Below are 13,434 nucleotides of genomic sequence, written 5' to 3' on the forward strand. Positions count from 1 at the left end.
TGATAAATTGAGTATCATTAATTTTGTTTCTTGGTGCTTGAAGCGACTTCGCAGAAGAGACCAAAAAAAGAATTGATCAATTTTGTTTCTTTGTGATGGGTCTGCATCAGGGATTCGCTCTTAGTACATTTTTATTTGCCTTAGCAATGGATGTTCTAACACGGGACATTCAATGGGAGGTGCCATGGTACATGTTATTCCTGGATGATATAGTACTGATTAACGAGACACATGCCTTAGAGATAATATAGTACTGATTGACAAGACGCGGGCGGGTTATAATGCGAGGCTGGAGGTCTGGAGACAAACGTTGGAGTCAAAAGGTTTCAAGTTGAGAAAGACTAAAACAGAGTATTGGGAGTGTAAGTTCAGCGGCATGACTCAAGAAGAGGACGTAGAAGTGAGACTAGATTCACAAGTAATTCCCAAGAAATGGAGTTTCAAGTACCTCGGATCTATAATTTCTAGTGACAATGAGATAGACGATGATTTCACACATCAGATTGGAGCGAGGTGGATAAAATGGAAGCTCTCTTTTGGGGTTTGGTGTGATAAGAAGGTACCACCAAGACAGAAAGGAAAGTTTAACAAAGTAGTGGTTAGACCAACTATGTTGTATGGTGCGGTGTGTTGGCCGGTCAAGAACGCCCATGTACAACAGATGCAAGTAGTAGAAATGAGGATGCTGAGATGGATGTATGGGAACACCAGAAGAGATAAGATTAGGAATGGAGTTATCCGAGAGAAGGTGGGAGTGGCCCCCGTGGAGGATAAGATGCGGGAAGCTAGGCGGAGATGGTAAGAGCATGTAAATAGAACGAGTATAGATGCCCCGATAAGTATGTGCAAGAGGTTGACAATGGTGGAACTGGAGGAGAGGTAGAGGTAGGCCTAGGAAGTACTGAGGAGAGGTGAATAGGTATGGCATGGCGCACATTCAGCTTATTGAGGACATTACCCTTGATATGTGGGTGTGGAGGTTGGGAATTAAGGTAGAAAGTTAGTAGTTAGGCGTGAGTGTCTCAATTTCATGTCGGTAGCATTAGTATTAATCTGTTATTTCCATACATTCATATCCATAGGTTTATTTTACCTTATGCTGATCCTTTCGCCTCGATTATTCTATCACTCTATCTCCCCATCACCTTATTTTCTTGATGTTACTATATGTTGTGGTTGCTTCTTTTACTTTTATCTTGAGCCGAACATCTATCGAAAACAGTCTCTCCACCTTCACAATGTAGAGGTAAGGTCTGCGTACACTTTACCCCCTCCATACCCAACTTTGTAGGATTAAACTAGGTTTGTTGTTGTTGTTATTGTTGTTGTTGTTATTGCTGTTTACCCTTAAAAATAGATAACAATTGAATTTATACGCGGTTTTAAGGATATGTGGAATAATTCAATAAAAGTGATCAATAACTTTAAATAAGTGAATTGAAGATAGAATAAATAACCAAACCAGTTGTGATGTTAGGTCCGAGCTCGGGTCTAAACTTAGTGACTGTTCTGCCCTCGATTCAAAGCCAAATACTTATGAGGAACTATGAGAAAAAATAAGAACTTTGAATAACTTTTAGAAGTAGAGAAAACAAATGTATATTGCCTTGATATGCATGTTACAGTGTGTCCATTGAACAATAATTTTTCCCTTTATATAGTAGGGGAGTTTTACCCTAAGTACAATTCTAAGAAGGTAAAAATCTAGTACATTTCTAAGAAAGGTAAAAATCTTCTTTTTCGTTAATCACTGATCCGTTGTCGACACGGGCCGAGATCCATGTCTTGATATTTGGTTGGGTGCGGATATCACGGTCATTCGTTAGTTGTGTACAACTATTTGGTTATACCTTCCGAGGTCTTGTAGCCCGAACCAAATTTGAGAGGTGCTTCCTCGATGGCCCCGGTGGTAAGTACTTCAGTCGGGCCTTAGTACGAGAGGTTCTTAGCTTCGATCCTGATTCCATGTAGCTAGGTTCTTGCTTCGTTTGCCCCAACCGGGAAATCGAAGTGCTCCCTAGCCCCAGTTTCACCCGTATACAGTTAGTCCCCTCGTTTCTTATAGAGTAGGTTTGGCAAAATGATGAGAATTGACAGATGTTCTTCGGTTCCTTCCCTCGTACGTTACAACCAAAATGACGAAGAAGTTAAAATATCCCATCAGTCGTGTTGTTTTGACTTTGGACACGTGTCAACCATCGGCTGGTTGCCTCCGAATGTGAAGCGTCGCGTACCTCCCCTATAAAAGCTTTCACCCTTTGTTCTTTTTAGACTTTCTGATCAAACTACCACCTTCGAATTTTCTAGCTATCATCAACTTCTTCCAAACCTTCATATCTCCATCTTTGATCTACAAATCTTCATAATTGTTCTTAGGTTTTTACCAGATTTTCTTCAAGTCTTCATACCTTGTTGTTCAGCCTTCAAACTTGATATTTCAAACCTTCATACTTTTTCTTCAAATTTTTAAAATTTTATTAGATAGCAATGGCTAAAACTTCCAAATGAGTTCCTAAAAAGGCCGCCTCTTCATCTTCCCACCCGGCCACATATGCCCAGGTAGCTGCTTCCAAGGCGGCTATTTCCGAGGTGGCAACTTCTGAGGTGGCTGCCTCCAAGGTATTTACCCCCAAGCCTGCCCCCGAGCCTCCCATGAATAGCTTTATACCCGGGGGTTGCTCAATCACAGACGACTTCAAAGTTGAGAAACCCTCATCCAAACAGGATCGTGGTGAATGAACATCGAGGTATATATGCTCTGTTACTGAAGCTGTCCTTCCCAAGGTCTGAGAGGATTGTAAATGGGAAAGCAAGGACGTAGTAGTCCCCGAGCCTGGAGATGATATTACTACCCACGTGTAGGGGTATTTTAAGTGTTTACACTTACTCCTTCGTACTGGGCCTGGTAGACCCAATAGTTTTGGATTTCTGCAAGAGATATGAGGTGTGCCTTGGGCAAATCCATCCGTCTCTTTGGAGGATCGTGATCCTCCTCCATTATTTTATGAATAACACCGAGCCTTGTCGGTTCACTATCGACCACCTGCTCCGTCTATGCAGCCCCCGAATTTTCTGAGGGGGACTAATCAAGCTCATTCGTGGGGTAGCAAGGCCCCCTTTTCGAGTATTGATGAAGATCGAGATCAAGGCTGGCAAGGGAGCTTTGTTCGGGTTAAGACTGAAGACTTGATTCCTCCCGAGTTCATACAATTCTCCGAGAAGTGGAATGCATCTCGTAAGTGTAGGTTTTCTTTAAGTGTCAATTGTTCTTTATTTTCCTTCTCATCATTCATATTTGCGGTAGTGCAGTTGTCGTCCGGGTTCCAAATGCGATCCCCCAGCTCAAGAAGTGGATCGAAGGCATCTGCAAACATATTTCATACTTCAAGCGCTAATTGTGAAAGCTCTCAAAGGGCCAATGGGAGGCCCATTCTCATGGTAAGGTTCTCCTTCGAATAGCTATTATCGTGTTCTTGACTTACATCATACTGACCGTTCTTCTTTCTTTTATAGGTTAACATAAGACCACCGAACTTAGGCCTTGGGAAGGGGATGAGGACGTTTCCTTCTCCATTGATTCCTTCATTATGGGACAGCCCGGGGCTCCCCGGGTCCTAAGCTGAAGCCGAAAAAAAGGGTGGCTCGTAAGCCAAAGAAGAGCACCATCTCTTGAGTGCTAGATTCTGACTTGCTTCTCCGACTTAGGGATGAGTTGAAGAAGACCATATTATCGTTGACCATGGATCGACTATTTCCCGGGGAGCATGCGGCAGCCGAAGGGGAGATTCGTGGGGCGGACCTACCTCAGACTCGGGAGGCCAATATGGAGACCGGGGGTGGGACCCCACCAGAAGCCGGCTCTGCTTCGAAGGAAGCGCCCGGTGTGATAGATATTATAGAGATGCCTTCCTACACTGAGTCCATGCGTGAGGAGGCCCAAGCAGGAAAAGAGAAGTCTAGTGAAGGGATTCATGGCACGGAGGATCCCCTGCATTCTTTCTTCGATGTTGTGGAATCGTCCACTTTGGAAGATTTTTCCAGGCTAGGCCACCTGGAAGTCACGAAGAAGGACATATCTTCGGAAGCTAGAGGGCCGAGTTCTAGCCTAAAATTAATTAATTAATTTCCCGCTCTTAGCATTGACCCTGGTCGCAAGAAAGCGGTTATTCTTACTGTCCCGGAGGATGCCCGGGTTTTATCTGCTCCCATGGGCGTAGCGAGCTACCTCCGAGGTCTGGTGACCGAGGAGGACCAGGAAAAAATTAACGAGTTGGACCTACCTCCGAGGTCTTTAAGTCTTCTTGTATTTTACTTAGGTTTTGATATCCCTCACGACTATCATTGTTTTGAAGGCCTCTGTACTTCACCACGAGAGCTTCCTCTGGTACCGTGTACAGGTCAATCGGCTCGAGCTCGAGCTCAAGGAGCAGGTTCGAAAGAAGGATATGTACAAGCTCCTCAGCGAGCAACAAGATAAGGACGTCAAGGACCTTCAGGCCGAGCTGGATAGGGCTTAGAAGGAAGCTTCAACTCTGAGGTAGGAACATGTCGACCTGGTCGAAAAGGTAAATGTCTTTGAAGTTAGAAACGAGGAACTAGTCGTAGTGGCTAATGACAAAACCTCGCACGACCAACAGAAGATTGACCAAATTGACCAACTCCGAACTGAGATGAACGAGATCCAAGCCATGGCCGATGGGTGGAAGATAAAAATGGACCTGTTGGCTTCGGAGAAGGAAACCGCCCAGGAAAAGCTGGAGTCGGTAGAGGTTCACCTTCGGGTGGAGAAGAAGAAAGCTGACAAGCGATCCCAGCTGATCGATGATCTCCGAGCAAAACTGAGCTCGACTATCGTAGAGCGGGATGCCCTCGGTAGAGAGTACGAGGTAATGAATTCCAAGTTTGAGATAACCTCTGCCGATGCTGAGGAGATGGTGGCCCAATACCAGGCCGATGTCAACGTAGCCGAGGCCCGCCGGAAAACCAATGCCGAATATATAAGACTGTTGTCCCGAAGGAAGACCCTCAAAGAAATTTATGCCAGAGGCTTCGACCAGTCGGCCGAGATCGAGGAGGCAATAAATCTTGAGGTCGAGGCAAAGAAACTTTCCTAGCCTGAAGGTGTCGAAGACTCTGAGGGTTCTGAGTGATCCGAATGTTCCGACGGCTCCGACAACGAGTCGGGCCCCGGTGAAGACCAGGCATGAATGCTTTAGAAATCTTTTAGTTTTTACCTTGTGTATGTTTTTGTTTATTTTGAGGCCGTTTTTGTTGGGCCTTTGTAAATACATTTCGAAATATATAAAATATCCATTTCTAGCAATTTCGAGTCTCTACTTTTTAGCATCTTTTCATAATCTTTATTCTTGCAAATATTTCTAATGCCTTAGCGTAGAATCAGATATAGTAATAAGTCCTTCATTTTTAATATGGTCGAACAGAGACTGACTTCGATGCAACTTTATTTGCTCGAGTTCGTGAAAACTCGGTGTGACCGATAGTTTTCCCAAGATACTTAAGTGATTTTAGACGATGTTTCTCCGAGGGTAACCTTTTATCAGGTTTGGATTTTTTATAAAGGCCTTACGTTCTGATTACGAGCTTCGGACGTCTCCAAGCTATTTTCTAGGGTGGCCGTAGCCCTTTGTTTTTAGGCACAACCTAATAGGTTTTTATCCTCTGGGATTTGGTAGCCCGAGTTGCTCGAACTTTTATCGGATGACAGTCCTCGAGTAGGGGTATCCCTTGGGCTCGATAGTCCTGAATAGGGGTAGCCCTTAGGCTCGATAGTCCCCTAATAGGGGTAGCCCTTAGGATCGATGTTTTATGAGGCAAAAATACATAATAGCAAGGTGGAGACTTTCTTTCATTTCTGTGTGTAAAGTACATGATCAAAAGCATGTAAAAGCTTGTATTATGGCTAAGGTGGCCTACGTGGGCACGATTCACTTGACCGTTTGGCCCTTACAATAAATCCTTACCACCGAGCCTAAGCTGTTAAAGTATAAAGTTTCGTTCTTTCCTTGCTAAGAACCTTAACCCGAGGGTGATGACCCCCAGTATTCGAGGTTGATCTTGAGAGGGCTCAGATACTGTTGATGTGCCCATTGACTCTGATTTAAGTCCGACCTTCGAATCTATGTTAGCATGATTTATAGTCACATTTGGGACAAAACCGATTCAAGGGAAAAAAGGTGCAATGCGTGCTTTCGGACCTAATAGTCACATTCTCCTTTGGCCATTGCCTGCAAGTGTTAGCCCGATTCATAATATTATAAAAAATTAAATGAGATTGTACCTTAGCAGTAGTACCTCTTTAAGTGCGTCATGTTCCAATTGTTCAGTAGCTGTGCACTATTTCCTGCTTCGAGTTTGTACGAGCCTTTGTCGGTAATTTCGATAACTCGATATGGTCCTTCCCAGTTCAGTCGTAACTTCCCCTCGTTCGGGTTTCGGGTATGCGGTATTACTTTTCTTAATACCAAGTCCCCGATCTTGAAGTGTCGGAGGTTGGATCTTCGGTTGTAGTATCTTTCTATCCGCTGTTTCTGGGCAGCCAATCGGACTAGGGCGGCTTCACGCCTTTCATCCAATAGTTCCAGGCTCGTGCTCATGGCCTCACCGCTCGATTCTTTGGTCGCATATCGGAACCTGAGGCTCGGTTCTCCCACTTTGACCGGTATTAATGCTTCGGCACCGTAGATCAATGATAATGGGGTTCCTTCGGTACTAGACTTTGATGTTGTACAGTATGCCCACAAGACTTCGGGCAGAATTACCTTCTATTTGCCTAAGGCATCGGTCAACCTCTTTTTCAGGTTTTGGAGTATGATCTTGTTTGTAGATTCTTCTTATCCATTCCCACTAAGGTGATAGGGTGTCGATAGTATCTTTTTAATCTTATTGTCTTCAAAAAACTTGTTCACCTTGATGCTGATGAATTGTTTCCCATTATTACACGATCTCGGTCGGTATCTCGAACAAGCATATTATATGCTCCCAAATGAAGTCAATTCTTCTCTTTCGCGGACTTTCTCGAACGCTTGAGCTTCGACCCATTTAGAAAAATAATCGGTCATAAACAGTATGAATTGAGCCTTACCAGGTGCCAACAGTAGGGGACCGACTATGTCCATTCCCCACTTCATGAATGACCATGGGGATAAGGCCGAATGTAGCAACTCTCCAGGTTGATGGATCATCGGTGCGTGTATCTTCTTATGAATTCCTTCGCATATTTCTCCATGTCGATCTAGTAATAGTCGGCCCTGATTATCTTGCGAACCAAAGATTCCGCCCCCGAATGGTTTCCACAAATGCTTTCGTGAACTTCTCTCAAGACATATTCAGTATCTCCGGGCCCCAAGAATATGGCGAGCGGTCCGTCAAATGTTCTTCTGAATAGAGTCCTTTCGGACTGGGTAAACATGTCCGCCTTCATTCGCAAAGCTCTCAATTCTTTAGGATCCGAGGGCAACTTCCCAGTCTTCAAAGAATCTATGTATTTGTTCCTCCAATACCAAGTTATACTTGTTGAGTTTATTTTGGCATAGCCTTCTTCTACTACCAATTTCATGAGCAGTACAACAGTTCCTGAACCGAATTCATCGTCATCAATCGATGACCCCAAGTTTGCCAGAGCATCGCCTCGCTATTTTGATTTCGGGGCATGTGTTGTAGGGTCCATTCTTTGAATTGATGAAGCGTTACCTGCAATTTATCTATATACCTTCGCATTCGTTCCTCTTTTAATTTGAATGTCCCATTGACTTGATTTACCACAAGGAGGGAATCGCACTTAGCCTCGACCACCTCGGCCCCAGGGATTTTAGCCAACTCGAGACCTGCAATCATGGCCTCATACTCGGCCTCATTGTTAGTCAATTTCATAGTTCTAATAGACTGCCTAACTACGTTACCCATAGGCGGCTTCAACACGAGGTCAAATCCGGACCCCTTTGTGTTCGAAGCACCGTCCGTAAAGAGGGTCTAGATTCCCGAGGAAGTCCTCGAGGTCAACAACAATTCCTTTTCGACTTCAGGTATTAAGGCCAGTATAAAGTCGGTCACGAATTCTGCCAAAATTTGTGATTTGATGGCGGTTCGGGGTCGATATTCAATATCGTACCCGCTAATTTCTACGGCCTATTTAGCCAACTGGCCTGAGACCTCGGATTTTTGCATAATGTTCCTTTGTGGTTAAGATGTTACGACACATTAGGGGTGGCATTGAAAGTATGGTTTTAACTTTCTGGAGGCGCTTAGCAAAGCGAGCGCCAGTTTTTCCAGGTGAGGATATTTTGTTTCGGCCTCACCTAGAGTTCCACGAACATAGTTAATAGGAAATTGTGTACCTTCCTCTTCCCGGATTAAGACGCCACTTACTCCTACCTAGGATACCGCCAAGTAACGGTACAACTGCTCATCCGCCTTCAGAGTATGGAGCAAGGGTGGACTCGAAAGGTACCGTTTGAATTCTTCCAAAGCTTATTGGCACTCTGGGGTCCAAGAAATATTATTCTTCTTCTTCAATAGTGAGAAGAACTGATGGCTTTTGTCTGAGGACCTCGATATGAACTGGCCTAGGGCGACTATGCGTCTGATTTGCCTCTGAACGTCCTTGACACTATCCATGATGGCGATGTCTTCTATAGCTTTGATTTTATCGGGATTGATATCGATCCCTCGGTTGGACACCATGAATCCAAGGAATATTTTGGATCCGACCCCGAATGTGCATTTTTTTGGGTTCAACTTCATATTTTATCTCTTCAATATGTCAAAGGTTTCCTGTAAATGTTTCGAACGGTCCTCTGCTTGCAGGGACTTGACTAGCATGTCGTTAATATAAACCTCCATTGATTTTCATATTTGTTCTTCAAACATCTGGTTTACTCTGCATTGTTAAGTGTATCCGGCATTTTTAACTCGAATGGCATTACATTATAACAATAGGTGCCGAATTTAGTGATAAAGGAAGTCTTTTCTTGGTCGTACGGGTCCATACGGATTTGGTTGTATCCGGAATAGACGTCGAGAAAGCTGAGTATCTCGTGCCTGGCTGTCGCATCGATTATGCGATTGATGTTAGGCAAAGGAAAAAAGTCCTTAGGGCATGCCTTGTTCAAGTCTTTGTAATCTACACATGTTCTTAATTTATTTCTCTTTTTAGGCACTACCACTACGTTAGCTAACCAGTCCGGGTATTTAACTTCCCAAATGGAACCTAATTTAAGGAGTTTAGATGCCTCGTCTTTGATGAATGCGTGCTTGACTTAGGACTGAGGCCTCCTCTTCTCCTTTACCGGGTGGAACTTCGGATCCAAACTCAGCTTATGAGTGGTTACTTCCAACGGGATCCCTGTCATATCAAGATGGGACCAGGCAAAACAAGATATGTTAGATTTAAGAAAACTAATGAGTTCTTTCCTGAGGTCGGGGATCAACCCCGTGCCAAGGTATACCTTTTGATCGGGTAGGTGTTTGGTTAATATGACTTGTTCCAGCTCTTCGATCGTAGATTTGATGGCTTCGGTATCATCAAGAGCTATGAACGATCTAGGAACTATGTAATCATCTTCCTCATCGACTCTTCGTCCTTCCAGTCAAATCCGGACCAACATCAGAGATTGCTATTTAACTTCGGCCTTTCTGGCCAGCTCCGCGCTCTTTAATGTCGAAACGGCGGGTACGAGGAGAACATCATCGAGTGCGAATATTTCCTTTGCAGCTGGCTTCTCTCAATACACTGTCTTGATCCCTCCCAGTGTAGGGAACTTTAGTGCCCGGTGCAAGGTCGAAGGTACCGCCCTCATGCTGTGAACCCATGGTCTTCCGAATAGAGCGTTATATCTCATATCCCCTTCAATCATATAAAACTTTTTTTCCTGGATGGTTTATGTAGTGTTCATGGGTAGGGTTATCTCCTCTTTAGTTGTCTCGCATGCCATGTTGAATCCGTTCAACACCCGGACTGCTGGCACTATTTGGTCTTGCAAACCCAACTATTCTACGACCCTCGATCTGATGATGTTGGTCGAGCTATCTGGATCAATCAACACACGTTTAACTCGAGATTTGTTGATAAGTACGGAAATTAACAGTGCATCATTATGAAGTTGTACGATGCCCTCTGCATCTTCGCCGCTGAATGAAATGGTCGCTTCCGGGATATAATCTTGGGTGCGCTTTTCTTTTGTGATCGATACTTTAGTGCATTTTATCATTGACTCTTGAGGGACATCGACCCCTCGAATGATCATGTCGATGACATGCTGAGGTTGTTAGGGTCCCTGTTCCTGAAGTGATTTTTGGCTCGATCACTAAGAAATTCCCGGAGATGCCTGTTATTGAATAACCGGGCCACTTCTTCACTTATTGTTGGCAGTCCTCGGTTCAGTCGCCATGAGTGCCATGATACTTACACATCAAGTTAGGGTCTCTCTGGGTAGGGTCAGACTCTAATGGTCGAGGCAGCTTGGTATCCTTGATGCGCCCGATGGAAAATACTAAAACTTGGTGCCTTCCTCGCCCCGAGTGGCCTATCGAAACCGTTTTTTCTCATGAGTCCCCGACTAATATGGCCTCGATCGTTCCTCTTCTCATTTCTTGTAGGGTTACGTCCAGATCCGATACTTCTTCCATCCCCGCTATATGGTTGATACCGGTCTCTACTCGGTCTTGGTTCATGATTGACGACTCCCTAAGACCTGTCATTTGTTCTTATGGGATAAACGGACCCGGAGGGGGCCCCGAGCTGATCGTCCTCGACTTTGCTTTTTGACTGGTACCTGTTATGGATGTCGCCCAAGTTACCGTCGGGAACTCTATCAAATTTTATTTTAACTGCTATGAAGCCAAAGAGCTTCGGGGGTTAAGTCCTTGAGTGAATGCATGAACGACCCAATCATTCGTAATCAGGGGCAAGTCCATCCGTTCCATTTGAAACCACGATACGAACTCCCTGAGAATTTAGTTGTCTCTTTGTTTTACCTTGAAAAGATCCGATGTTTTGGTCTTGACCTTGATGGCCCCGTATGCGCTTTAATACCCGTATGTGCTTTAATAAATACATCTGCAAGCATAGCAAATGAATCAATAGAATTTGGGGGTAAGTTGTGATACCATATCATTGCTCCTTTTGACAGGTTTCTCCGAACTCTTTTTAGCAAAACCGACTCGATTTCGTCATCTTCTAAGTCGTTTCCCTTGATAGCACACATGTAGGAGGTCACACACTCATTTGGATCCATGGTTCCATTATACTTAGGAATATCAGGCATACAGAACTTCTTCGAGATTGGCTTTGGTGCCCCGCTCAGAGGAACAGGCTTTTGAAAAAATTTCTTGGAGTCCCGGCCTTTCAATATCGATGGCGCCCCTGGGATTTGATTGACTCTGGAGTTAAATGTCTCCATGTTTTTGTCATTGGCCTCAATTCTTTCTCCCCCGATTCCACCCGCTTTGTCAGTTCCTCAAGTATTTTTATTATTTAGGGGTTGGTCCCAGGCTCATCTTTGCCCGGCCTTTCTGTGACTTTCTCATTTCTTCGGGTATTTTTCCAGGATGGTTCGGGCTCAGCTCTGCTGGGGGCACGACTTTGATTCTGCAGTTGTGATCACCGCATGTTGGTCCTGTAACATTTCAAAGATCACCCATAGATTGATCTCGTCGCCTTCACCTTCCGGGCATACCTCGAGTCGTTAGCCGGGATCCTCCACGAACGTTATTCTTATAGTCGGACGACAGGTTAGCATCGATGGCCGCATGTGAGTTGGGATCAACTGGGTCTGCAACTCCGACTCCGTTGGGATCAGTAGGGGGCACCTCGTTGCTAGGTACTATATTGTTGTTTTCGCCATGGTGGCCAGACTCAGCATCAACGTTCAAGTAAGCAGACTGAGAGTTTGACATTTATAGGTTGACCTGAAATTAAAATATCAAAAGAACAAGCATAAAACAGAGTGTGTTATGGAAATTTCTATCAAACTACCACTATTATCCTTATCCCAACGGTGGGCGCCAAACTATTAACCCTTTAAAATGGATAACAATTAAATTTATACGCGATTTTAAGGATATGTAGAATAATTCAATACAAGTGATCAATAACGTTAAATAAGTGAATTGAAGATAGAATAAATAACCAAACCAGTTGTGATATTAGGTCCGAACTCGGGTCTGAACTTAGTGGTTGTTCTGCCCTCGATTCGAAGCTAAATACTTATGAAGAACTATGAGCAAAAATAAGAACTTTGAATAACTTTTAAAAATAGAGAAAATAATTTTATATTGCCTTGATATGCGTGTTACAGTATGTCCATTGAACAATAATCTTCCTCTTTATATAGTAGATGAGTTTTACCCTAAGTACAATTCTAAAAAAGGTAAAACTCTTGTACAATTCTAAGAAAGGTAAAAATCTTCTTTTTCGTTAATCACTGATCCATTGTCGACACGGGCTGAGATCCACACCGTGATATCCGGTTGGGCGCAGATATCACGATCCTTCGTTAGTCGTGTACAACCTTTTGTTTATGCCTTCCGAGGTCTTGGAGCCCGAACTGGATTCGAGGGGCGCTTTCCTGATGGCCCTGGTGGTAAGCGCTTCGATCGGGCCTTAGTACGAGAGGTTCTAGCTTGGATCCTGATTCTATGAAGCTATGTTCTTGCTTCGTTTGCCCCCATCGGGAAATCGAAGTGCTCTCAATCCCCGATTTCACGCTTCTTTTAACGTGAAATTAGCTTTTTGCTTACTGCTAGATCAATTTAATACTCTGATCCGTTCAGCCAATTAAATCATAATAGCATATTTCCATGTAACGAAAGTCAATTTTTTATTGATAATTAGTATTACAAGTGCATGCGAAAGTAAGAATGGTCTTCTCATTCTATATGAATGCGAAAAGCAGGCTATGTCTTCAACGTTATCATCAACTAACCACTCTTGTCATCTACTGCGACATGAGTGTATGCAACAAAAGAGTGATCAAGGGGGATGAATCTCTAATGAAGTCAATTGCAACAGTTGATAACCATAATCCGTCGATATTGGCGGCTTGACTTTGATATATACTCATAAGCTTTGAGAATTATTTCGAAGTGAAATGATAATTTTTCACTCATGATTCTTTAACCTATTTTCATGTAAAATTAAATTCAAACACAACCTGAACTTCAGATATTTCTTTTCAACTTCAGCTAAATATTATGCAAATAAAACCAATAGAAGGGGTAGAGCATATTCAATTTTGCGAAATTTTAATATGTAAATAGAATAATTGTCTTAACTAGAAGCACTAGCAAATTGATCCGACGATAAGTTTCTATTTTGCAAGAAAATATGTAAGAAACTTCTATAGGATAAAATATGCTATGACATGTAGCCGTCCAAAAAAGGGACACGTAGAACCCAAGACAGAGATGGCCAAAGAC

At 43.5% G+C, this 13,434-nt stretch overlaps 1 protein-coding gene across 1 annotated transcript; it reads left to right on the plus strand.

Annotated features, from left to right (window-relative positions):
- Window positions 1-376: 376 nt before the first annotated feature.
- On the plus strand, window positions 377-802 carry LOC104097159 (uncharacterized). Its single transcript, XM_009603684.1, has one exon. It carries the CDS (start codon window positions 377-379, stop codon window positions 800-802), a length of 426 nt encoding a protein of 141 aa, XP_009601979.1.
- Window positions 803-13,434: the final 12,632 nt, after the last annotated feature.

Source organism: Nicotiana tomentosiformis, chromosome 6, assembly GCF_000390325.3.
Source record: "Nicotiana tomentosiformis chromosome 6, ASM39032v3, whole genome shotgun sequence".
Lineage (NCBI taxonomy): Eukaryota > Viridiplantae > Streptophyta > Magnoliopsida > Solanales > Solanaceae > Nicotiana > Nicotiana tomentosiformis.

Coding starts and splice junctions, on each gene's coding strand:
- LOC104097159 (XM_009603684.1), top strand. CDS start 377: ATGACTCAAGAAGAGGACGTAGAAGTGAGACTAGATTCACAAGTAATT.